Below are 23,743 nucleotides of genomic sequence, written 5' to 3'. Positions count from 1 at the left end.
GCTGATTTTGACATTACTTCATTCTATTCAAACCGAAACTTTGATAAGGCATGCATGCACCTTACATCGGGGCAAAACGCAGAAGAAAAGTTTCAGAAACACTTCATTAGTTTGTATCAATATAATATATGCGACTATACATTCTCTGGTTGTACTGAACACCACATACACCTGTTCATCATTGTAGAAAGCTCAACAATTCATTCTAATTCTTATCACCCAAGTAGGGGTCTAAATAAAACCCAACTATTGGAAATGAAAAATCAGTGTATTACTAGTTAACATGTGTATCAACTGATCGTTGCCTATAGCCAATGTATGTATATACTTGTAATTGAAATGCTATAGAGTAAAAACATACCTTTTACTGATAAAATGTCAATGTACCTTGTACCATACATTTTATTTTAAAACACTTATTTTCTTGTTACTGATAATCGTGTCGTAGGTGACTGTTTTATGTCCGAGATTATCCACAGTGCGTGTCTGTAGTGTATATTAAATAAGTGTTGAGTCATCAAGCAAAAAACATCCCTATACTCCATGGTACCGAGTTCCATTAGCTCAACGTGTAAAACTTAAACTGTTGAGGTTAAAAGCAAAAGACATATGTGGCATGACTGTGTGACAGCAGGACAATAAACGGTGACATTTTAAAATGTGAGTCCTTCTCCAAGACGAATAGCCATGATCTTTATCAGACAATTTGTCAATTCAGACAGCACCTAATTAGCATGTTATTTTAGACTAATGAATACTGTAATGACGTTCCTACATGTAATGTATATTGAGAGAGTGAGGAAAATGTCTGCTCAATTATGAGATACTTGGATAAAAAGAATTCCTCCAGGGGAGACAATGAGCATTTTTGCGCGTGTTTGTCTCTCTTTAGCCCCACTTGTTGAATCTCAAACGGGAATTTTTCGTGAGTATGTGGTTGATGACGTACACTTAATATCAAAGGACCTGGAGAATTCTTTATTTGTATCAATAACAACATAATAATAGGCTAGAGTTCAATGTCAAGAGTTACTCCCTAAAGTGTTGTCAGTGAGATACTTCTATATAACAAGATTTTACTTATACGTGTGTTAGGAAATTAACAAGGTTAATTATATTTAAAAGGCCCCCCCCTGGTCTGCTACCCCACCATTACTACTAAAACTGTAGTTACTGATATGAGAGACAGTTTTGTTTGATCTCTGCCAGTCATGGTCTAAGAACAAATTCTATGGCATTCAGACAAGTTGATAATTGAAGTTTTGAAAAGATAATTTCTGAAATAAATGAAATTAGAAAAAAATTCATGATTGTAACTTAGTATGATTATCAAATAATTTGTAATGCTGTAGTCCCCATAGATGGGCTATTTGTATTATAATTACTATCAGACAAAAATTCAAATTTCTTAATTTTATTTTCATATGATGATTTTTGTCTTAAATGATTTACCAAATATTAATATATTATGACATAATTATGATAAATGGCGATTTTTTGCGAAGTGATTTATCAAAAAACTATATAAATCATATTAAATGTGAAAAAACATATTTTCTTTTTACATTCCCGACATACTGCTAAGACATTTCCTATCCGTCAAACCTTACGTAATCTGTATTTGGCGATATCAATCATTACATATGTAAATCATAGACAAAGAAAAAACACTCGTAAATGTAATTTAGCATGCATTTGTAAACAGCAAAAACTCCTTTAAATAATTGATCTGCCATGGAAATGTCATTGTGTTTATTCTGTGTTAAAAGGCAGTCGTCTTGATACCTGATGAAGATATGAGATAGAAATATTGATTTTACCATTAGCCAATCAAATTACTGCAATCTGTAATTACTGATCAATGATTGGCTTATTGTCAAAAACCGATAAGGTTCACACCCTTTGAATGTTGGTGTTGATGTTGGAACCTGAGGTACACAGGTAGTTTCTTGGAGGTGTTCCTTTTAAGATACAATCAGCTTCCTCATCATCGGTTCTGGTATCTGTGATGAGTTCTAGTGCAGAAATAACACTTTTACAGTGTTAACTGTGATAACCAATGAACGCTAATGGAAATCTTGTCAGATTGCTGCTACAGAAATAGATGAAGAGCAGTGATAATGATGATGACTTTAGCAATGGAAACTAATAATGATGACTGAAACTTTTGATTATTTCTTTAAACAACAGCTGTAATTTGAATTAAAACGGTCACAACCTGATAGAAGAACAATTCACAAAATGAAATGGAGTTTCTATAAGTTGTTTTTCAAAATCAGATGGAACTTTGATAAGGGATAAACAGTAATATGTAGAAATTTATCATATATTTTGACCTTGAGACTCGTTGATATAAATAGTGGGTTATGACTTTTGTTGGAGGAAATCAGTAGTAAGCAATAAGCTGATATACTTGGATATGATAGATTATGTATCATCAGACATTATCTAAAAGCCAACTCTGTCATGTACACCTGTTAAAGTTCATCCTTGACACATACCTGACATTTTAAGGGGCCAGAGCCAACTAGCACCCCACATGTGGTTGTGTATGAAGGTGGTGATGATGAACGTTAGTGATAGTGGTTTTGGGGTGGGAGATCTAGAGTGGACTCCGAGGGGAGGTGTGGGACAGTAGATCAGAGGGGGAGAGGCAGGCGAGTCAACGGAAGGGGAAGGGTGGGAGAGTCGATGGGAGGGGAGGGAGTGTCAATTGCAAGGGGAAGGGTGGGAGATTCGAGGGGGAGGGGTGGGAGAGTTGATCGGAAGGGGAAGGGTTGGAGATTTGAGGGGGAGGGGGAGAGGAGGCACTACCACACACTAGTGGTATAATTACTCACAGTACTGAGGAACATAATCATTCTCCTGGCTTTACTAATTAGTGCTATTCATGTCACTTATACAGACAAATAACTCTTGTGTTATATTGACTTATATCTACCTTGATATACACATGTGAAGGTGGACATAAATGTCAGTTCACATTTACCGATTCTCAACCTACCAGCAGAAAAAGAAAAATCTTTGTAAATGTGCTTCTGGAAATAATGTTGTATTTTTTACTCTGTCATTATTCCCCAGTTGTAATTTTCTCCGAGAATTTATTTCTCTGAGAAAACATCTCTGTAATTAGTAATGTTATATTAATGTCACTAATTCACCAGTATGTGTTAGTTTGTCACTTTCATTTGTCTTCTGTCGCGACAGAACGGGCTAAAATTCACTTGCTTCTTCTTTATGCGTCTTTTGGATGAGATGTGACTTAATGTACTTCGAACTGTCATTGTGTAAACTAAAATTAAGTTTCTGCTGCTATGGTTTCAAATAACAATTTGTGTTGCTATGGTAACTAAATATCTCATCTTCGTTGCTATGTTACAGGTGTCGGCAGATGATCCGGATTGTAATGGGAACACCCAGTTGACGTATCAGCTGTCCAACTCCTCCCTCCAGACCAATGACAAATTCAGCCTTGGGATTTCCTCCGGCCAACTTTGTGTTAAGCATCCCCTGGACTATGAAAGCCAACACAGTTATACCTTCCAAGTTTTCGCTGTTGATAATGGTACATATCCATCTCAATTATATTCCCATCTTTTGTTTTGGAGACAGTTCTCCGACAGAAAGATTGATTTTTTTTCTCTTAAAAGATTCAATTAGATCAGCAAGCCATACAATGGAAAAAGGATTATGATTTTGTAACTTGAGACCCTGTCCTGAAAACAGGAACTCAGAAGGCATTGTTTTTCATGTTTAGATAAATTTAGATAACTGTTTTTGAAGTAGATATGGGTAAAAAAAAGTTATTTGTTTTAAAACAGTTATTTAACAAGTTTAATCTATTTAAGATTTATCACTTTGGTGATCTTGGATTGTAGTGCTTTCAGGGTTCTACTTTTGGTGCTGAAAAGTGGAAAACCTGAAAGTGTAATTTTCCGATCTGAGATTTTTACTTTTTTTTTAATCTTTTCACAGGTGGTTTGACGGGGGACACTAGGGTCCAAATAACAGTTACGGATATCAATGACAATCGTCCTGAGTTTTACCCTCGTAACTACAGTCAGAATCTTGACTTCATCGAGGCCACCAACCCCAGCAAGGACATTGTTACGGTGGTGGCTCACGACATTGACAGTGGCAGCTATGGCCGCGTATTTTACCGCATCATTGCTGGCTCGCAGGGCGGAGCTTTCACTATCAACGCTCAGAGTGGTTAGTATAAATCACGCTGAAAACCTGTCATTACAGAAAGATGTCAAATGAATAATACTTTGTTAGATTACCAGGTCATAAGATAGAAGTTGTTAAAATTGTATTGATGGTCCTTTTCATAATATCTGTGAAAAAAAAACAAAAAAAAAATCATTAATTCCTTCAAACTTTTATTAAAATCACAAAAACCATCAAAAAAAGTGTTCTAGAAAGGCTTATTTTACAACAAAATGTTCGGTCGATTCATCCTCTTTTAGATGACCTTTCTAGTATAAAGATCATTGTTGATTATCAATAAAAACAGTTAATGACAAAACAGCTTGACTTTTGGAGTTTTATGTAAAATGTAATATTTGTAGTGTATTGAGGTGTCACTTGGTTTTATGTAAGATTCAGACCACTTGAGGTGGTCAGTGTGGGTGTAATATTGACCACTACCATTCACATGTCATAGTTGTTACATGAACACTGACCAACAGTCCAAAACAGAGCACACCCCTATTTAATCATAATGGGATTAACCACTATTTAGAAGGATTAGACCCATTCAGATGGATCAGGGATGGAAGGTTTCCAAATGTCTGTCTAATAACCTTGGTGAAGTTGTTGGGCAGTCTATATAGTAATATCGATATCATACCTGTCCAGGTGTTTGATAATCTGCTAACTAGGGATTAAGATGGCTTACTGTTGGACAAGGCTATGGCAGTTTCAGATAAGGAATGATTTCTAGATTAATATTAAAACCGTTTACAGGTAAAGATGACTGATAAAGAAGGGATATATCGATACAGTACTGTATTTAGCTGTTTGACGTCTATATAAAATCTTACATCATCCTCACTAATGTATAGCCACAGTGTCCAGACATGAAGTAGTAACTTAAAAGTATTTTTACTTCCTTCCTTACCTTTATATAAGTGGATTAAGGAAGATGCATCCTCTGGAAATGAACAAGGGGAAATAACTCTTTGAGTGATAATTTCCACATAAACTCTAAGATATGGATTTAGGATATGAACTCAATTTATTCAGAATATTTGGCAGACATGTAAATGTTAGACATAATAGATGTAAATTACGGAGCAGAATTTGGATTAACATGTAACTGTATGTCCTGATTCATCTTTGGATCTGTCAATCATCTGCCAAATTTCCTCACCAATTCTCTCCATCTTCTCTGCTGGATTAGAAATATTGGAAGGTGGCCACAACTGATAAGTTTTCCCTGTCTGTTGAATAGGCATGTTGCACATATCAAGGAAAAAAAACTAGTGTTGTAATGTCATGTAACCTGTTGAGGCGTCAACGTAGATTTTATCTCCTCAAGGTCGTAGCTAGAAAGGTTACGGTAACCAGAAAGTAGGTGGGAAAACAACAGTATGATATGAAGCATTAGCGAGTACTTGTACTTACCAGGTACATATTACACAGCTGGTCAATATATGTCAACTGACTTCAGTGGGGCTGTAGGTCATAGCATGGTTCCAACATGTCTAGGGGAAACTGCCAATGCTTCAAGGTCATATAGCCCTAACTATATAGAATAGTGGAGGTCACAGTTTCAAGGTCATAATTTAGAAGAGCAAGTGGAGGTTGATGTGATGATGAGTACAATATGTATATGACTGATAATAGCCAACAGATGGCTATCGGTCAAGGTAGACTGTAGCAGGGGTGGAAACTGTTGTGTAATCCACGGAGAATAGCGTTAACATGATATAAGGCTAGTGATTAAAAGTGATTCACAGTCAGAGACTTAAACTCAGATCCTAGATATACTTTTGATAAGAGAAGTAATATTTTTGGAATCACAAATTCATATCATATTATTCTTTTATTCAAATTGTCTTCAGTTACCATCCACAGATGTTTCAGGAAGAATAATTCAAATTGTTTAAACCTGTTGCCGTAGTGACTAAATATCAGAAACCTGTAAATAATCAATTGTTTTAGGTGTCGGGAACAAACCTTGTCCATGGCCATGTTGTCTGTAGTACTCTTCAATAATTTACTTTCTGGATTTTGATACCATCATTTTAAGATTCTGTTTCTTTGGTAGGTTTGATCTCACTGTCAGCCAGTCTACCGCTCGAGGAGAAAGTCTATGTGGTGGAGGTACAGGCCTATGATGGCGGCGGTCTCACTTCAATCCTTTCCGCAACAGTCCACATCAGTGTCATGGGAAATGGATCTCCACGGCCGTCATTCGAACGTGCCACCTACAGCTTCTCTGTTCCGGAGAAAGCAGACCAGTCTACACTGGTGGGACAAGTTTTGGCCACGGTCACCCCAAGCAGCGGACAAGGTAAGAGCAGAGGTCAAAAGGTCAAGGTTACTGACAAATACATTGCTTCATTGTAATCAGTATGAATTTTAATTAGATTTGTGTTTGATATAGATAAATATCAAAATATAGGTATTCATATCAGGGATAAAAGATTATGATATAGAAAATAGCTAAATCCCAATTGGATATATATCACATTTATATGTTTCTAGTGTTATAACCAAGAATATTTGTGATTTATGGGAAGAATACTGCCACCTAGCATACACATTAAAAAGAGCCCATATACTCTTTGTAGCTATCCATTACTCCATTACTTCGGGTGACGTAGACGACCACTTCTACATTGACCGGCTGTCGGGTAAAATCTTCACCAACAACGACAGATTGGACCATGAACAGACTACAAGTTTCCTCATCACTGTCATGGCCGAGACTGATAGCCCACCCGTATTTGGAAAAACTCAGGTATGTATTTCTATATCAGTTTCATCATATTTGAAAAATTCCAAAATAGAAATGTATTCATAACATGTATTTTAGTATCTTCACAGATTCAACAGATCATATTTCATTTTATCATTAGCAGATTGGTATAAATCTGTCGAAGTGGTCCTAAAAAAATTTCACTTTGACCATCGGATATATTTAAGATTTCTTTTATTGCATTTATGTACATTCTACACAATTAATTTTAAAAGTTTCTACAGAAAACAATTTTCAATAGAATTGTTCACGACCTTACGTTGTCTTGATCACTGATATGTTTGACTTGCACAGGTGAATATATCGGTGGAGGATATTAATGACAATGCCCCACAGTTCTACACACAAGATGTCAATATCCATGTCTGGGAGGATGAGGATATGGCCGAGGTTCTCTACAAAGTCATCGCTACCGACAACGACAGCGGCCAGAATGGTACAGTACGTTATAGTCTCGTGGAGAACCGCGACTCAACATTTGTCATTGACCCAATCACTGGAGACATTCGGCTACAGAAGTCACTGGATTACGAAGATATCAAATCTTACACTCTGGTAATATTGGCCCGTGATATGGGTGTCCCACCGCTGAGCACCAATACCACTCTGACTGTCTATGTAACTAATAAAAATGACAACCCACCGTCGTTTTTGAAGACGTTCTACGAGGTAAATGTAGCGGAGGATTTGTCACTGAGCTCAACCTTTTTAGAAGTCCAGGCAAGTGATCAAGACATGGATCAGATTACATATTCCCTTCAGGAAATGAGTGACCTGTTCGGGATCTGGCCCAACAATGGTCACATGTATCTAAAAAAGCCATTGGATCGAGAGGTACAGCATCTTTACCAGCTGTTCGTCATTGCTAAGGATAATGGTAAGCCTACGCAGCTCTCGGCTACAGCCACTGTGCGAATTCTCGTCACTGACGCTAATGACAATGACCCAGAATTCTCGGACGATATTTACATTTTCCCAGTGTCCGAGGATATTGTGTCCAGGACTGTTGTTGGTTCAGTTACGGCGACAGATAAAGACATCGGAGTCAATGCAAGGTTAGAGTACGGCTTTGTAGTTTCCCCGGGTGATTTCATCATCAATACATACAACGGAGAAATCAGTACCGCTGTGGCCATGGACAGAGAGGCCAAGGCCACATACACCATGGATGTGGTGGTTCGAGATTTTGGGGATCCATCACGCAGTGATACCACTACGGTTAAAATTGTGTTACTGGACATCAATGACAACACACCCCAGTTTACATCGGAGAACCGAGGTACAGTGATGGAGAACCAACCCAAAGGCACAAATGTTCTCAAGGTCAATGCTGATGATCCAGACAATGAAGAGAATGGAACTGTCTCTTACTTTTTTGACGAACAAGGTAAAATATCAGCTTTGATAGTTTTGTGAATGTAGATTAACTGAAAAAAATCCATCTGGATTCAACTTTCGAATGCATGTGTAGGCCTATATGTACATTGTATGTACATATATTTGGTTGGGGGATATGTATCTCATGAAATCTTTGACGGGAAGAAACATTCATTTTCTTAAACAGAATCTGAAATTTTAAATTCCTCAAAATTATTTCCAAACTTACAGTAAAAGAATACTTAGAAAAGGGAAGAAAATGTTTCAGATCATTTGATAACGATTTTATTTTTTCAAACTTTAAGTGACAATGCCCATAGTACATAGAAAACAAATCTATTAACGAAAACAAATCTATTAACGAAAACAAATCTAAATCTATTAACGAAAACAAATCTATTAACTTAAACTTTTCTTTTGTTTTCACAGGTTCAAATGCGTTATCTCTGGCACATTTCGAATTGGATCCCAAATCAGGATGGATAACAACTGCTGAAGTGTTGGACTATGAAAAAAGCACTGAATATCATGTGGTTGTCATGGCAATGGACTACGGAACACCTCAGAAATCCTCGTCAGTCACTATAACCATCAGTGTCCTGAACGATATAAACGAAGGCGACATCAATGAGGATCAAAATATGATGGTGGATGTGGTTGAAAACACCCAGGTCGGTTCCATTGTCAGCAGAATCATGCTTCACCCAAGTGACAATTCTAAAGTTTCCTACTTTATATTTGCTGGGAACGATTTTGATTTATTTTCAGTGAACAAAACTAACGGAGACATATACTGCATTAGGGAAATTGATTATGAAGTATCGTCATGGCACACCATTGGGGTACATGCCATTGATGAAAGTCTAGTTTTCCCACAAACAAGTACCATCAAAGTTAATATCAATGTTCTGGATGAGAATGATAATCCACCATTGTTTGAGAGAGACCCAGTCGTGTTGTCCAAACCCGAAAACCAGCCAATCGGACAGATAGTGTATATTTTCTCAGCAACAGATTTAGATTCTGGTGTGAACGGCTCCATCACTTACTCCATTCAGAAACAAGAACCAGATTCGGACTTTTTCAGCTTAGATGCTCAGACTGGAACTTTGAGAATTAAGTCTGTGATTGATTACGAACAAACAAAGAGTGTAACACTGTTGGTTCGTGCGGAGGATAACTCCCCATTCGACGCGGACCGTCTTCACTCAACTGTTCTGGTTGTCATTAACATAGAAGATGAAAATGACAACACACCAGTGTTCAAGGGTTACTCCCCCTTACATGTATCAGAGAATATGCCCCTTGGTTATACCATTGTTAAACTGTTTGCTGTGGACCTGGATGACAATGTTGATAATAGTGGAAATGGTGTCGTGTCTTACAAGATAGTGACGGGAAATGATGGCTCCAAGTTTGCTCTAGACTCTAACACAGGTTAGTTTGGGCAATAATGTAACACTAACACTGTTAAATTGATCTGCTTGGGTAAATTTACTAAGATATGAGGGCGAATTGTAAAATAATAATTTTTTTATCAAATTATAAAAAATTGCAGGTATATCATGATAATTACACTATTCAGTGGTTACTATAAACCTGTAAGTCTTAGTTTTTGTGAAAATATACTCAGGAAACTGCTGAAATGAATTGAACTGATTAAAATTGAAATTATTTAACCCTCTTTAAATATTCTAATAACAGGCCACCCTATAGTGGCCATGCTAGAAATGGGTAAAGGGAGATAATTCAATGTAGGATTTGGTTTGATATGGTTGTTTTTAAACATTCCTCAGGGATATTGGCGATCAGTCATGAGCTGGACAGAGAAACTCAGGCCAGTTATACCCTGAACGTGAGTGCGACAGACCGTGGCATGCCACAGCACATTTCTTACCTTGAGTTCACTGTCATGGTGGACAACGTAAACGACAACAAACCCACTTTCTTCTCGAAGAGTATGTACTCTGTGGAGATTACTGAGAACAATAGGCCAGGCGACTTCCTCATCGCCTTGACAGCTACGGATTCTGATCAAGGTATGTATGGGGAAATGTTTTATGGATAGTACATTGGGATAATTTCTACTTTCATGTTATTACACTTTGTTCTCAAGGTAATTAACCTATTTGTCCAAATTTTGTATTTCAATATTTTGGATATATTGTATGTTAAAACTGCCACATTGATTTCCAATTAATTATATGTAATATTTTTACTTTTCATTAATTGAAATGTTTATTTATTTTTTAGGTGATAACCAGCAGATCACTTACATGTTACCACCAGGAACCGCAGGGGGCAAGTTTGCCATTGACTCGAAAACGGGCGCTCTTACAGTGACTACAATACTTGACAGAGAGGAACAAAGCTCCTACGAATTTACAGGTATGGAGAGTAAATAAGTGAATGTCAAAATATAATATTAAAGTTTTCCTTGATTCGTCATATTAAACATCTAGGTATGCAAGCAAAACAGTATGTTATTCTGTACCTCAAATATTTTGTTTATTCTTTGGAAAAGTACAGGATTGAAAGTTAACACATATTTGTTTTTATAGAACAAAATGTTTGTTATGGAACTTCCTTTCATCAGTGTATTTCATTTGTTGAATAGTTCACATCTGTAAGAATTTTTTTTTTTTTAAATATTGCAATGATTTAAAAATTAGAAGATAATATAATAATGTCTTTTATTGCAGCTTTTGTTTTTGACAATGGTAACCCCATGTTGTACGACACCACCAAAGTCATTGTAAAGGTGACAGATATCAATGATCATGTACCAGAGTTTCAACAAGATGTTCTGGAGCTGAGGATTCCGGAGAACATTGATCTGGTGGCGTTCTACACGGTCCAGGCGCAGGATCTGGACGAGGGCAAGAACGGAGAAGTGTCCTACACAATCACAGGTAGGTTCTGGTTTATTAGAGTTATATTTACCGTTGTAAAATATAGTACAGTTGATATTTCATTCCTGTGTATCCCAAATGTGTTTGTTAGAATGCTGTAATGTATTGGTCAACTTAGTAGCAAACATCTATTTATTTATTGTTTCAGACGGTAACCTTGGTGATCACTTCAGCATTGACCGTATCACTGGTCAGTTGTCCTGTACTTACCTTGACCGAGAGGAAAGGTCCCTGTATAATTTGACCATCCAGGCTCAAGACGGTGGATTTAAAACAACGACCATGGTCATCCACATCATCATACTCGATGAAAATGATAATGCACCAACATTTATCCAGGATAAGTACACGAAACGTTTAAGTGAGGATGTCCAGATTGGAACTATGGTCAGATTGGTGTCGGCAACTGATCGAGATGAGAACGGAAATGGCCGTATCACATACTCACTGGGTAATGATACCGACGGCATGTTCAAGGTGGACAGTGTGACCGGCAACATCACAACTGCCAGGTAAACTAAAAATAATAAAATAAGCGTTATTTCAGTAATGATTCATATTACTGAGTAGAGTAAGGTAGCAAATATTTAGTGTTGGTTAAACAAACAAACGAAACCAGAAAGTTATAGTGATGATAATTTTTGAGCATGTAAATAACTTTGATATTCTCTACCTTTAGAATTTTTGTCCAGAAATTTTGTGTAAACTGGTTATAATGCACAATTGCAAAATTAATTCTTGAAAGAATTTAGGTTTAACAGCATCAAGATTAAGAAACATTTTCAATATTTAGGTGAAATATTCTACTCTTTCTGTGAACAGACTTTATTCTGTTATTTCACGTTTTATCTAAGATAAAAATCTTTGACAGGATCACAGTTTCATTGTATTTTGAAAAAAAACGTCTCATTGAAAATCCTTTTGATTTGAAACAAAATTAAAATCATGATTTCTGTCTTGCAGGCATTTTGATCGTGAGAAAAAGTCCAAATACATCTTCAAACTGGTTGCCGAGGACAACAGTCAGTACAATAGGAAAAGCACAACTGCTACGGTAGAAGTTACTCTGGAAAATGTCAATGACAATTCACCAGTCTTCCAGAATGTTCCTTACATTGAGAATGTCAGCAATGGTGTACCACCGGACACATCTGTCGTCAGGGTGACAGCAGTCGACCTTGACCTTGATCAGATCAACTACAGCCTCAGTACGTCCTCCGGACCTCGATCTTTGCGAGCTTTCAGGATAGATAACATCAATGGCATTATTTATACAGGACAACTCACAGACGAGTCTAAAGGGTATCATTACCTCCACGTGATGGCCAAGGACTTGGGCACGCCGGCCAGAACCACAACAAGTAAGTGGTACCAAACTAATATCATCATCTTATCTACATATTAAATTATAATTAGTGATGAAGTTAATGAGCTCACTAATGTCTGTTGAAGTTCAATTAAAAAATGCCAACAAAGACTGCTTGGTTGTCCTGCAATTAATCTGTTCCAACTTTGAGTGACAGTTTATACATTTGCACCCTGGCCATATTTTCAGATTATACCAAGGTCATTGTAGGACAACCTAAATTGATGTTTTCTGAAGCACAAATTTCACAATCTGTTAAGGATATATAGAGGAGGTATCACTTTTCAGCTCATAGAATTAATCCTTCGTTTATGAGAAAATCAAATGTATGAGGTGATGAAGTGTAACTTATAACAAATATCGCGTTGTTTTCCAGCCGTTGTACAGATCAAGGTGGGAACCGACAGACACCAACACCTCAAGTTCACGCAGAATACTTACTATGCACAAGTCGCAGAAAACTCTCAGCCAGGAACATCAGTAACCAGTGTAATGGCACAAATCATGGAAGGCTCAGCACAAGGTAGCATCCAGTATACTTTCCTCGAAGGAAATGGGGACAACATATTCTCCATATCCAGCTCAGGTAACAGTGACTATGATACATTATAATTACTCTAATGATAGTGTTACCTGCCTAAATCTATATACAGTTCGACTGAATGTTAAATTACAATAGTTCACAGACCTCCAGATTAACATAATTTCTAACAGAGATTAAAATTGAAAATATAAACATGCTGTGACATTGTGGTGATTTTGACAGCAAAATGAAAATATATCAACATCTACAACATTGATTAATATTCAATTAATTCAATATTTTTATGTCAGTTGTTACATTTTTTATAATGTTATTTTGGTGTTTTTCATCTATTTCTACACTTAGTCATATGTCTTGCGATCATAATGGGTCTAACTTCTGGTTCACAGTGTATATGAAATAATCAGTTATTATAATATCCCAGTTATTGTAATATTTTTCTCTGTAAAGTAGAATATTGTAATAAGTGGGATCCACTCTGTCTTCAATGGATTTGATCTTATATTCAGTTAAGACAGCTTGAGTATACACTGATTAATATTAATTGTGTTTGATATATCAGATTTATAATGCTGTACATTTTATACAGCTTTCCTTCCAGTAGAGGACAATTTGTAGTTGGGTAAGATTAACCAGTTAAGTGTTTGTTGAACAGGTGAAATCACTGTCAGTAACAATGAGAAACTGGACTACGAAACATATTACAAAATCCAGCTGCTGGTTTCGGCTAGCAATGGCGACCTCTCGGGATACACCTTGGTGGAGATTAGTATCCTGGACGTCAACGACAATGCTCCCCAGTTTGCACAGGACCCTTACTACACTTTCATCAGAGAGGATGTTCTGATTGGAACCACAGTATCTCAGGTACTGACATTAAGTTACCTCCCCTTAATTACTACAGTGTCTGAGGTACTGACATTAAGTTACCTCCCCTTAATTACTACAGTGTCTGAGTTGCTGACATTAAATTACATTTCCTTAATAACCACAGTATTTCTGGTACTGACACTAGTTACCTCCCCTTAATGACTACAGTGTCTAAGGTACTAACATTAAGTTATCTCCCCTGATCGATTACAGTGTTGAAGGGTTTGACACTGAGTTACCTTCCCTTGATAACCACAGTATCTCTGACCATAGTGTCTAGGGTACTAACATCAAGTTACCTCCCTTTAATGACCGTTACATCTCGGGTACTTATGGCATGTTGCCTCCCCTTGATTAATGCAGTATTTCAGAATAAGTATCCTGTATTACTTATAAATATCTCCATATGCTGATATAAGTATTTCACTGGAATACTTTACCAGAAACTTACATTACAATGTTTCTTTGTATAGGTTATAGCTACAGATATAGACAGCTCAGTGAACGGAATGATATCGTACAGTATCCTACAGACAAACGACCAGGACATTGTGTTTGTCATCGATGACAGTGGACACATCACCACCCACCTCCCACTGGACTTTGAGATCGTCCAACAGTATCGCCTGGAAATTGAGGCCGTCGACAGGAGTGTGTCGTCCACGAAGACGGGAACCTGTATTGTGACAATAAATGTGGTTGATGTTAATGACCAGTACCCCAAGTTCCCACCTCCACGCGAGGAAAACATCACAGAAAGTAAGATCTAAAGGGGTTCTGGCATGTTCTAGTCTAAATGGATTGATATCAGACATTTTTTTTAGTTCCCTAGTGGTTTAACTGGGGGTACCAAAGTATGTATTTAACCCCAAAGTTTGTCAACAGCTTCATTCCCTGAGTGATTTGATTAAACCTCAAACAATGATAAAGGACCACACTATCTCGGACAATTTCAAGTTTCATGTCTTTTTGGTCAAGGTCACTGTTACTATGCTCACAAAATACATTTATGAACGACATAAGTTGTTTGCATATTCCAATTTGAATGATATTTCAGAAGTAAAAACAGTGATATTTTTTCTTCAGCTACTCCTGTTGGGTCTCAGATCATGAAGGTGACGGCTAACGATCGTGATACTTTCCCTCCACTCCTCTACGACTTTGACAACAACGGTAACCAGGACGGCCGCTTTGCTATAAACAAGTTCACTGGAGATATTGTCCTGGCCAAACCTGTGGACCATGAGGAAACAAATCATTACAGAGTAGCTTTGAAGGTAGGTCCTGTTCCTAGTTACCTGTGGTGAAAAGTTTTTGAAAACATTTTTCATTCTTTAGTAACTAAAGTAACACCAGGTGTACTGTTACTGTCTCTTTGTGAGGAAAAAAATTTAATACTAGTTTTGGCAATGGAGTAATATAAGTATTATTTATTTAATTTGAATAAATCTTCAAGATAATTAGAAAACAAAATATACTTCATCAGGTCTCTACAGCTATGTCAAGATTTGATTATATTCTATCTACAGGTTACTGATGGAAACAGAACTGCTACAACTGTTCGAGACCTGTACATCATGGATGTCAATGACAATTCACCTGTGTTTGTTCAGTCGAGTTACCAGGTAATGTTTGTTTCTATGAAAATAATTGAAACAGAATCTATATGTATTTCTCATGGAATCAAAGGTCATGGTTTCGTATTAGGGGGCTGTTTTGTTATTATTCCAGTCTCCACACCTGTGTATATAGGCAACATATTCAGGCGTATTCTGATGTGAATAACATTTCAGCATGTGATTTAAGCTTCCGGTCATGGGGAAGGAAAGACTTCAAAAAAAATAAATATATGTATATATATGTAGTAGTTGATTTGTGCAAGGGTATATATTCCTGACACCTCAGTTCAATATTTCCTCTGCTTTTTCAGGAATCTGTGAAGGAAAGGACCAAGGCAAACACTCTGGTGCTTGATGTTACGGCCTCTGACAGAGACGGTGGTCTGAATGGCGAGATTATCTACAGTATTGAGACAGATGTGGACAATGGCTTCACAATAAACCCATCTACTGGTACGTAAACAAATGGTTTCACATGAGAGTTGTCTCCCATTTCATGAGGCTGTAGAACACAGGGCGGAGATAACTGACATCCCGCTGGTAGTGGTAATGTAAACTTTAGGTGAAGGTCAAGTGCAAAAAAGTCTCAGGATTCTCATCTCAAAAATACAATACCTTATAAGCAGGTATGCAATATAATTATTTCTTTTCAAAAAAGAAAAAAGAAAAGTTTAAAATTATGGGAAAAAACATGACAGCTTAAATGATACTTTCAGAAATAAAATATATAGATCTCACCATAGTCATGCAAGCAATAATTAAGATCACCTTCTTTCTTATATCTTCAGTTATAAATTGTTTTTTATTACTGTGTGCTGTTAAGATAAAAAAAAAATACTGTGCATACACAGGTATGATGACGAGAAATTCCCAAGTCTATCTGTCAGTTGCCTTCATTCTTTGCCTTCTTTGACAGGTGCCATAAAGACCACCAGGGAAGTCCAGTTTGACCCTGACCATCAGACGGTGCAGCTCACTGTGACAGCAAAAGACAAAGGTCAACCAGCTCGGTCAACTGCCACTTTCGTCCACCTGCTTATAGAGCCAGTCAACAGTAATGCTCCTCGATTCTCTTCTTCTAGTAGCACGTAAGTACAGATATAGCCAATAGTCATTCTACTATACCTGTGTTTGGTAATCAGACTTATCTCCCCTTTGTAGAAAGTTTGTATTGGCACTATCACATAGGTTCTTGAATTCATGTTTCTACATTAAGCTACTAGACTCAATTTTTTTTTAACTTGTTGATGATCAGAATACAGAATTGGAAGAAAAGGCTTTGCTTTTTTTTGCTTTTTCTTGCTTTTTCTTGCTTGTTCTTGTTTTTTCTTGTTTCTGAGTTTTAAATATTCATTCATTTGTTTCAGTATCAGTGTGACAGAGAATACCCAGATTGGCTCGTCGGTCGCTCAACTTGTTGCCACAGATGCTGACACCTACCAGACAATTTACTACTCGATACGCTCTGGCAATGACAACAACGCATTTTACATCAGCCATTTATCTGGTGAAATCTTTGTTAATGGAAAGCTTGACAGAGAGGAAAAAGCAATTTATGACCTTGACATTGTGGCAGAGGACAATGTGACTCCGATCTTGAGAGGATCAATCATGCTGCATGTCACGATAGAGGATGTAAATGACATGGAGCCACAATTTGGACAGTCAAATTACACTGTACCTCCATTGCTTGAAACCTATCCACCAGGAAACAGTTTCCTTAAGATGCTGGCTAGTGACAGTGACCTTGGCAACCATGCTCGTTTACGCTACAACATCATTTCTGGAAATGAAGCTGATATATTTGAAATAAACGGCTCAACTGGAGATTTAAAAATCGCTGCGTCTAAGAGTTTGGATTATGAACTTCACACGAGTCACCGACTGGTTGTTCAGGCAACAGACTGCTTGGACTGCCCTCTAGAAGTTCCTAGATTGTCTGGAATGGCAGTGGTGGTTGTTGGTGTGACGGATGTAAATGACCACCTTCCAGAGTTCCCGGTTCCATTTTACTACACCGTGTTTAATGAGGAGCAGTCGGTGAAGACTCCAGTCTTTCAAGCTGTCGCGTACGATGGAGACTCTGGTGTATATGGTAATCTTTCCTACTTCATCAGTGACGACAGATTCTTCAGGATTGACCCTGTTACTGGATGGGTTTACCCGAAAATTGTATTCGATGTAGAAAATCTGCCTTCTACTGTAAATGATATTCCAGGTAGTTTTTCTTTCATTGTTACGGTCAGCGATGGTAGAAATGCTTCTATTGGGGCAAGGGTTGTCATTGGCGATATTGACGAATACCCACCTAAGTTTTCCAAACCCGAATACGATTTTTCTGTGAACGGAAATGCCGAGGTTGGAACTGAAGTTGGACAAGTTATAACCAGTGATGAGGATAAGGGCACAGCTGGCATCCTCTTTTATTTTTTGAACCGTCACAATGATTATTTTGATGTGAATATTACCACTGGCATGATTTATGTTAAATTGGGATTTAACTCCAATCCTGGAAGTCGCCGTCGCCGAGATTCAGACCACTCGCGTCACAAAAGATCCTTAACAGATGCCGATAAAACACTCATCATTGAAGTAAAATCAGCTGTAGCAGATGCACGCTCAAAAAGTATTGTTGTAACTATAGAGGTGGATGAGACGTGTCCGGGATGTAAGATTATACCAGAAGCTGTTGTAGAATCGGCAGGATTTGGCGGGACGACCATGATCATAGTGATAGTGTTTGTTGTCATACTGGTCATTCTCATAGTTGTAATTGTGTTTATATTTGTCCGGTACAAGCAGAGAAGCAAAAAGCCAGTTGCACAAGTGTATGATGCTGCCGATTTCACTGCATTTGATTTCGCACCAGATTCTAATCAACAAGGAATTACATACAACGAAGCACCAGCCTATAATCGGTCTAATTCTAATAATGTTACCTCGGAGGTGTCGGAACATTCCCACCATTCCGTGTCCAGTGGACGTGGGTCAGTGGATGCTGAAGATGACGAGGAGATTTGTATGATCAACGCTCTACAATCGGACCTTAATCAGTCTAGTGGATTCAGGAGTAAAAACATGCCGGATTCAGGTATACAGGATGATGACAATACTTCAGAACCATCAGTTCAAAATTCTAAAGACTATTTAGCCAGACTTGGCATAGACTCTTCACAAATACCAACGAAAAATAAAAATACCTCCTTTTCGGAAGAGTCTTTGCCACCATTTTCGGAGGAAGGTGGTGTGCTCGACTCAGTGGATGATCCACTAGACATAGACTATAATAGACTGGGGCCTGTGGACAATGACAGTGTGCCTGTTATCAGTATAATAAGTGGTTCTCATCACACTCAACCGCGCGATCTCGGCTTCCACGAGCCTGAACACTACGCGCAGCCAGGCTCTATGTCGAGTGTGATAAATAGTGAGGAGGAATACAGTGGGTCCTACAACTGGGACTATTTACTGGACTGGGGCCCGCAATACCAGCCCCTCGCTCATGTGTTCTCTGAGATTGCTCGACTGAAGGACGACACAATTCAGCCAAAGAAACGGCCTATACAGACTGTGCCACAGACAAACAGTGTTAACATGTCGATAAAACCTCAGGTGAAAATGATCCCCCCTCCCATGATTACCGGAGCTCCCCCTCAGGCACAGCCTGCCAATAGGAGGTCTAGTCAGAGTAGTGGAGGAAGCAGCTCGTACAAACCTCCTCGTACTATAGCCAACAGCAACAATACCAAACCTCCTCGTACTATAGCCAACAGCAACAATATCAAAAACAATGTCTCGCTACCTAGCAATGCACGTTCACCCATCACACACGAGGGGGGTTTCAACACTCCTCTCACGCCGTCATTCACACCATCATTGTTACCGTTGGCAACAGGAGCACCAGTTGCAGGCACACACAATCACAATGGACATAACATGCCAAGCAGACAGCAAATGGGGGCCCCTTCAGGGCATCAGTTAGTTATCTCCCCTCCCCACGAGTGTGAAGAGGAGCTACAGATCTAGTGAACTGGCCAGGTTTGGGCCTTCAAAATATTTCTTAACACTGTTGTACCTCAAAATGTTATGTCCTGTGACACTGATGAAACATGATGAAACATGAGGTGTCGTCTTCCATAAGAATCGGTCAGATAGAACCCTGAATAATTGACAATATATTAATTCAGGGATATTTTTATGGAGTTATGAAATATCTCCAATTTTGTAATTCAAAAATGCATTAGCAACAAGTATAGCTGTGATATGATTTTAATGCATTCTTAAATATTCAATGAATTTTTTACTTGTAATGTGTGCATTTGGACATATTCAAATTTTGTGGATCATCCACAAATATGAATAAACCCAAATGTCAATCAATTTTTATCAAAAGTGACGCAGAAATTGAATGTTAGTGTTTATGTCGATGACCTCCCAGTTTTTCAATCTTCTGTAACAGATTTGTATTAAAAAAAAAACTGAATACATACTGTATAACCTAGCATTATAGATGTTAGTTCTCTTTTTACTGTCCCCAATCACTTTAAATTTTTGGGCCTACAAATAAAATTCCTGAATCATTAAAACTCACCAAGTCCTCATTACTTTCCGAGTCTGTACTCATTGTTGCAGCTGATTATACTGCATACGATATAAAACAAACCAAATTACATTAATATATAAAAAGTGATATTAAGCAATTTGACAATAAGTGGACATTTTTGTAAGATACTGGTTTACCGCTAGGTTATGTGTTCTGTTAGCATATTAAGTGGAAACAGTCAATTCAGCTTTATTGTGATTTAAAGGCGCAATATTCAGGTTTGACCAATAAAACAGTAAATTTTCTCATTTTCAAAAACTTTGACACTCTTTGAAGTGCTTTCTAAGCAAGCTCTTTCCAGTCAACATACACAAAGGTGTTCCATTATAGCCAGACTGGTCAAGGTCACTGGTCGAGGTCATTACGTAATATTAAAATATCATTTGTAAATGTCATTCCAACATGTAGTGCCATCTCACCTAGTGTCATTAGTTATATATTAGTTGTCTAGCAGTTATTAACTGTTAATATTTAAAGGGAGCAATATGTTTTTATTCAACTGAATTCCTTTTAAAATCAAAGAAAAACAAATTACCAAAATTATTCATCATGAATATCACTAGTACAGTGTATTTATACTGTCACAGGGATTTTTATTCATGAATGCATTATTTTAAAATAATTTGACATATCATGCCCCTGTGTTTTTGGTACTGTGTATTTAAAATTAACCATAGATTTTATTCATACTTTACTAGATTGTGTCCATTTATATAATTCAAAGATATCTTCCAAATAATTTTCTAGGTATGGTATACCAATTTCCTTTTTTTACGACCTTTTTTTACTATCTTTGTGAATTTGATATCATTGTGAATGTTTAAAACGCAATAATGTATGATTTGCATTTCATAAGGGATAATTCATTCTCAAATATGTGTATGAGACTTCTAACTGAACTAGAATAACAGAATCTATTGATCGTTTAGAGTAAGTCATTTCATAAATAATATTTTAAAAGTACATTTATCCATTGAGTGAGTGAGAAATGGATTGCAGAGTGTTGAGATGATGCATGGTGTGATATTTGTGTATATTTTAAGGGAAGATGGATGTATTTTACATTTGATAAGAATGTTTGTATGAAAGAAATTGTTTTACATGGAAATCCGTGGATATTATCTTAAGACACAAATATTCATTTATATGGTAGCTTTAACATTAAACTTTCAAACATTCTTTTGAAATTGACATCAGAACAAATTTATGACTTGTTAATTCATATAATCCTTGTAATTATTTGAATTCACTAATGAAAGTTGAGTTTTAATTACATTCATTGAATCTCGAAAAGTATTCAATATTCACCAAAATTTAAAGCTGTATTGTTACTATGTTAAACTTGTTTGTGATATTATGTTGATATTACATCGATAATTTGTTCTCAGCAATGGTTTAATCTAAGATCCTCATTTAAAATTTATACTCATCATATGATTTTCTTGGATTTAACCTTTAACTATCATTACAGAAATAGCAATGTTTTTATACTACTGCCCCATTACACAAATTAATGATTCTTTTTGAAAAAATACAACAGACAAACTATCTTTCAGGTTTTATAACAAGTTTGAAAATTAATATTAAGAATAGATTTTTTTTGTTTTTTTAGTTGTTTTTATATTTTCAAATCATGTTCAGAAGCAAACTAATTAAACACTGAAGCAAACTAATTAAACATTTTGGTTTATCAATATCTTAATGATCATGATGTTACATGTAACTTCATAGTTCTAATTTCAATTAAAAAGAATTTTCGTTAAAACTTCAAAATACAACTTTCTGTATTAGGATATTGTAGTGCTATATATAAATTCTGCAAAAGGCTTCCATGAAAAAATAATGTGCAAGTTTTAAGAAGAAAACGGAATATTTTCATCTAATTCTGGACTCAAATGTTTATATTTCAATTCATCCCTCATGGTAAGAGAATGGAGCTTCAGTAATAGTGTATTCATGTACTTGTAAAGATATGTTGACTCATGTTAAAATAAGTGTTTTTGTACGTGTCAAATATTTTATAACTGTGTCAAAATGTCTCACTTATTAGTACTTGTCAGTGATGTAGAACTTTGAAAAAGTTCATTTCATGATCATTCTTCTATGTCTTCATGAACAAAATTTATTAAATTAATATTTCCTTGCAATGATACTCTGCTGAGAAAGGAGAATGTGAAATATATTTGTAATAAAACAAAAAATTTAAAGTTATATTTTCTTTGTGTCATTTTTATTTGTATCAATTAATTTCATAAGAAAAGGATTATAAGTATGTGACATTTCCTAAGGTTTAGTGAATCAACAGTGATCTGTTCATGTAAAAGGTGTTTCTTTGATGGTTCAAAGTTTCAATTATACCTTACATTTGTCACAAAAATAATATATTTTTCCAAGAAATTATAAAATTGACCTAAATTCTCTGTTCATTTGGTTTTCAAGTACCATATCTATTTCCTGTGATGTCATTCTTTCAAAAAAAAAAAAGCATGGCACAATATAATTCTTCTAAAATAGCAACTTCAACAATATTCACAGGCATCTGCATCTGGTCAGTATTTATAGAAAAAAATAGCCCATACTCTTACTGTATCGATTCTTAACCGAGGTACGTTACTGAAGTTTGTGTGCATTTCATATTTTAGTCAGATTGAGCTTCAATTCAGTTTGAAGCTTATCCCCCCTTCTGACTTTTCAACTGTAACACCTGAGTAGGGGATAATATGTTCTTTTTCTATTCACAGTAACCAGAAGCAAGCGCCTGTGCTATATTTTACTTCTGTTAAACAATAAATCTCCAGAAATATCATGTTGTGATTGGCCTGTAATTGACTATAAAAGATCAGACAAGACTATATTATATGCTGCCCTCTGATTCAATACCATTCAAATCCAGAGGCTACTCTATCTGTGAAGATATATTAACTTAATTTGAGGGTACATGCATATTTATACAATGTATATATTTCTTGGATTTTTTCAACAAAATGTGAATAGTATATTTTCATAGCAGCTGGTCATCTGATTTCATTAATTCCCTTGAGCAACACAACCATATTACCATACAGTCCGCAGCAATATATGGTGCCTCTCACGTACATGAAGCGACATCTTTTTTAGTTTCGTGACAAAATACAACTAATTTACGAAAATGTAACAAGAATTGTGAAATCAAAATGTGCAAAAGAAATTAAGTACAACCTCACTTCTTGATTTGTTTAAAATCCTATAATTGAGTTGCAAAAAGATGAGATCCCCATACAAGCTAAATCATAAAGATATACAAAGGGCAATAACTCTTTCAAAAATCCTCAAACCAATAGACATTCAGAAAAGTACAACTTCATATCATGACAAGAAAACTTGCATGTACCTAGTTTTCATGTATAGACATTTTTGTACCAAGGACAGTAAACCTGCCTCGAACTAGAACCTAGCTGTCGCACTCCTAAAGACAGCAACAATTC

The 23,743-nt window shown here is 36.5% G+C and overlaps 1 protein-coding gene across 1 annotated transcript in view; it reads left to right on the top strand.

Moving 5' to 3' along the window:
• Window positions 1-22,490, top strand: part of LOC117329521 (protein dachsous-like) — an 85,937-nt gene extending 63,447 nt beyond the window's left edge. Inside the window, exons 2-20 of the mRNA XM_033887503.1 lie at window positions 3,382-3,565; window positions 3,976-4,212; window positions 6,275-6,520; window positions 6,801-6,970; window positions 7,283-8,375; window positions 8,795-9,802; window positions 10,162-10,404; window positions 10,619-10,753; window positions 11,068-11,277; window positions 11,426-11,789; window positions 12,241-12,638; window positions 13,020-13,229; window positions 13,843-14,054; window positions 14,531-14,816; window positions 15,144-15,334; window positions 15,587-15,682; window positions 15,988-16,129; window positions 16,593-16,764; window positions 17,044-22,490. Coding sequence (XP_033743394.1) covers window positions 3,382-3,565; window positions 3,976-4,212; window positions 6,275-6,520; window positions 6,801-6,970; window positions 7,283-8,375; window positions 8,795-9,802; window positions 10,162-10,404; window positions 10,619-10,753; window positions 11,068-11,277; window positions 11,426-11,789; window positions 12,241-12,638; window positions 13,020-13,229; window positions 13,843-14,054; window positions 14,531-14,816; window positions 15,144-15,334; window positions 15,587-15,682; window positions 15,988-16,129; window positions 16,593-16,764; window positions 17,044-19,702 — 8,256 coding nt within the window. The 3' untranslated portion in view covers window positions 19,703-22,490. The remainder of the gene's footprint in view (window positions 1-3,381; window positions 3,566-3,975; window positions 4,213-6,274; window positions 6,521-6,800; window positions 6,971-7,282; window positions 8,376-8,794; window positions 9,803-10,161; window positions 10,405-10,618; window positions 10,754-11,067; window positions 11,278-11,425; window positions 11,790-12,240; window positions 12,639-13,019; window positions 13,230-13,842; window positions 14,055-14,530; window positions 14,817-15,143; window positions 15,335-15,586; window positions 15,683-15,987; window positions 16,130-16,592; window positions 16,765-17,043) is intronic.
• Window positions 22,491-23,743: the final 1,253 nt, after the last annotated feature.

The sequence above is a fragment of the Pecten maximus genome, chromosome 6 (assembly GCF_902652985.1).
Source record: "Pecten maximus chromosome 6, xPecMax1.1, whole genome shotgun sequence".
NCBI classification, from domain to species: Eukaryota; Metazoa; Mollusca; class Bivalvia; order Pectinida; family Pectinidae; genus Pecten; species Pecten maximus.
This window is presented reverse-complemented; position numbering and strand designations above follow the sequence as displayed.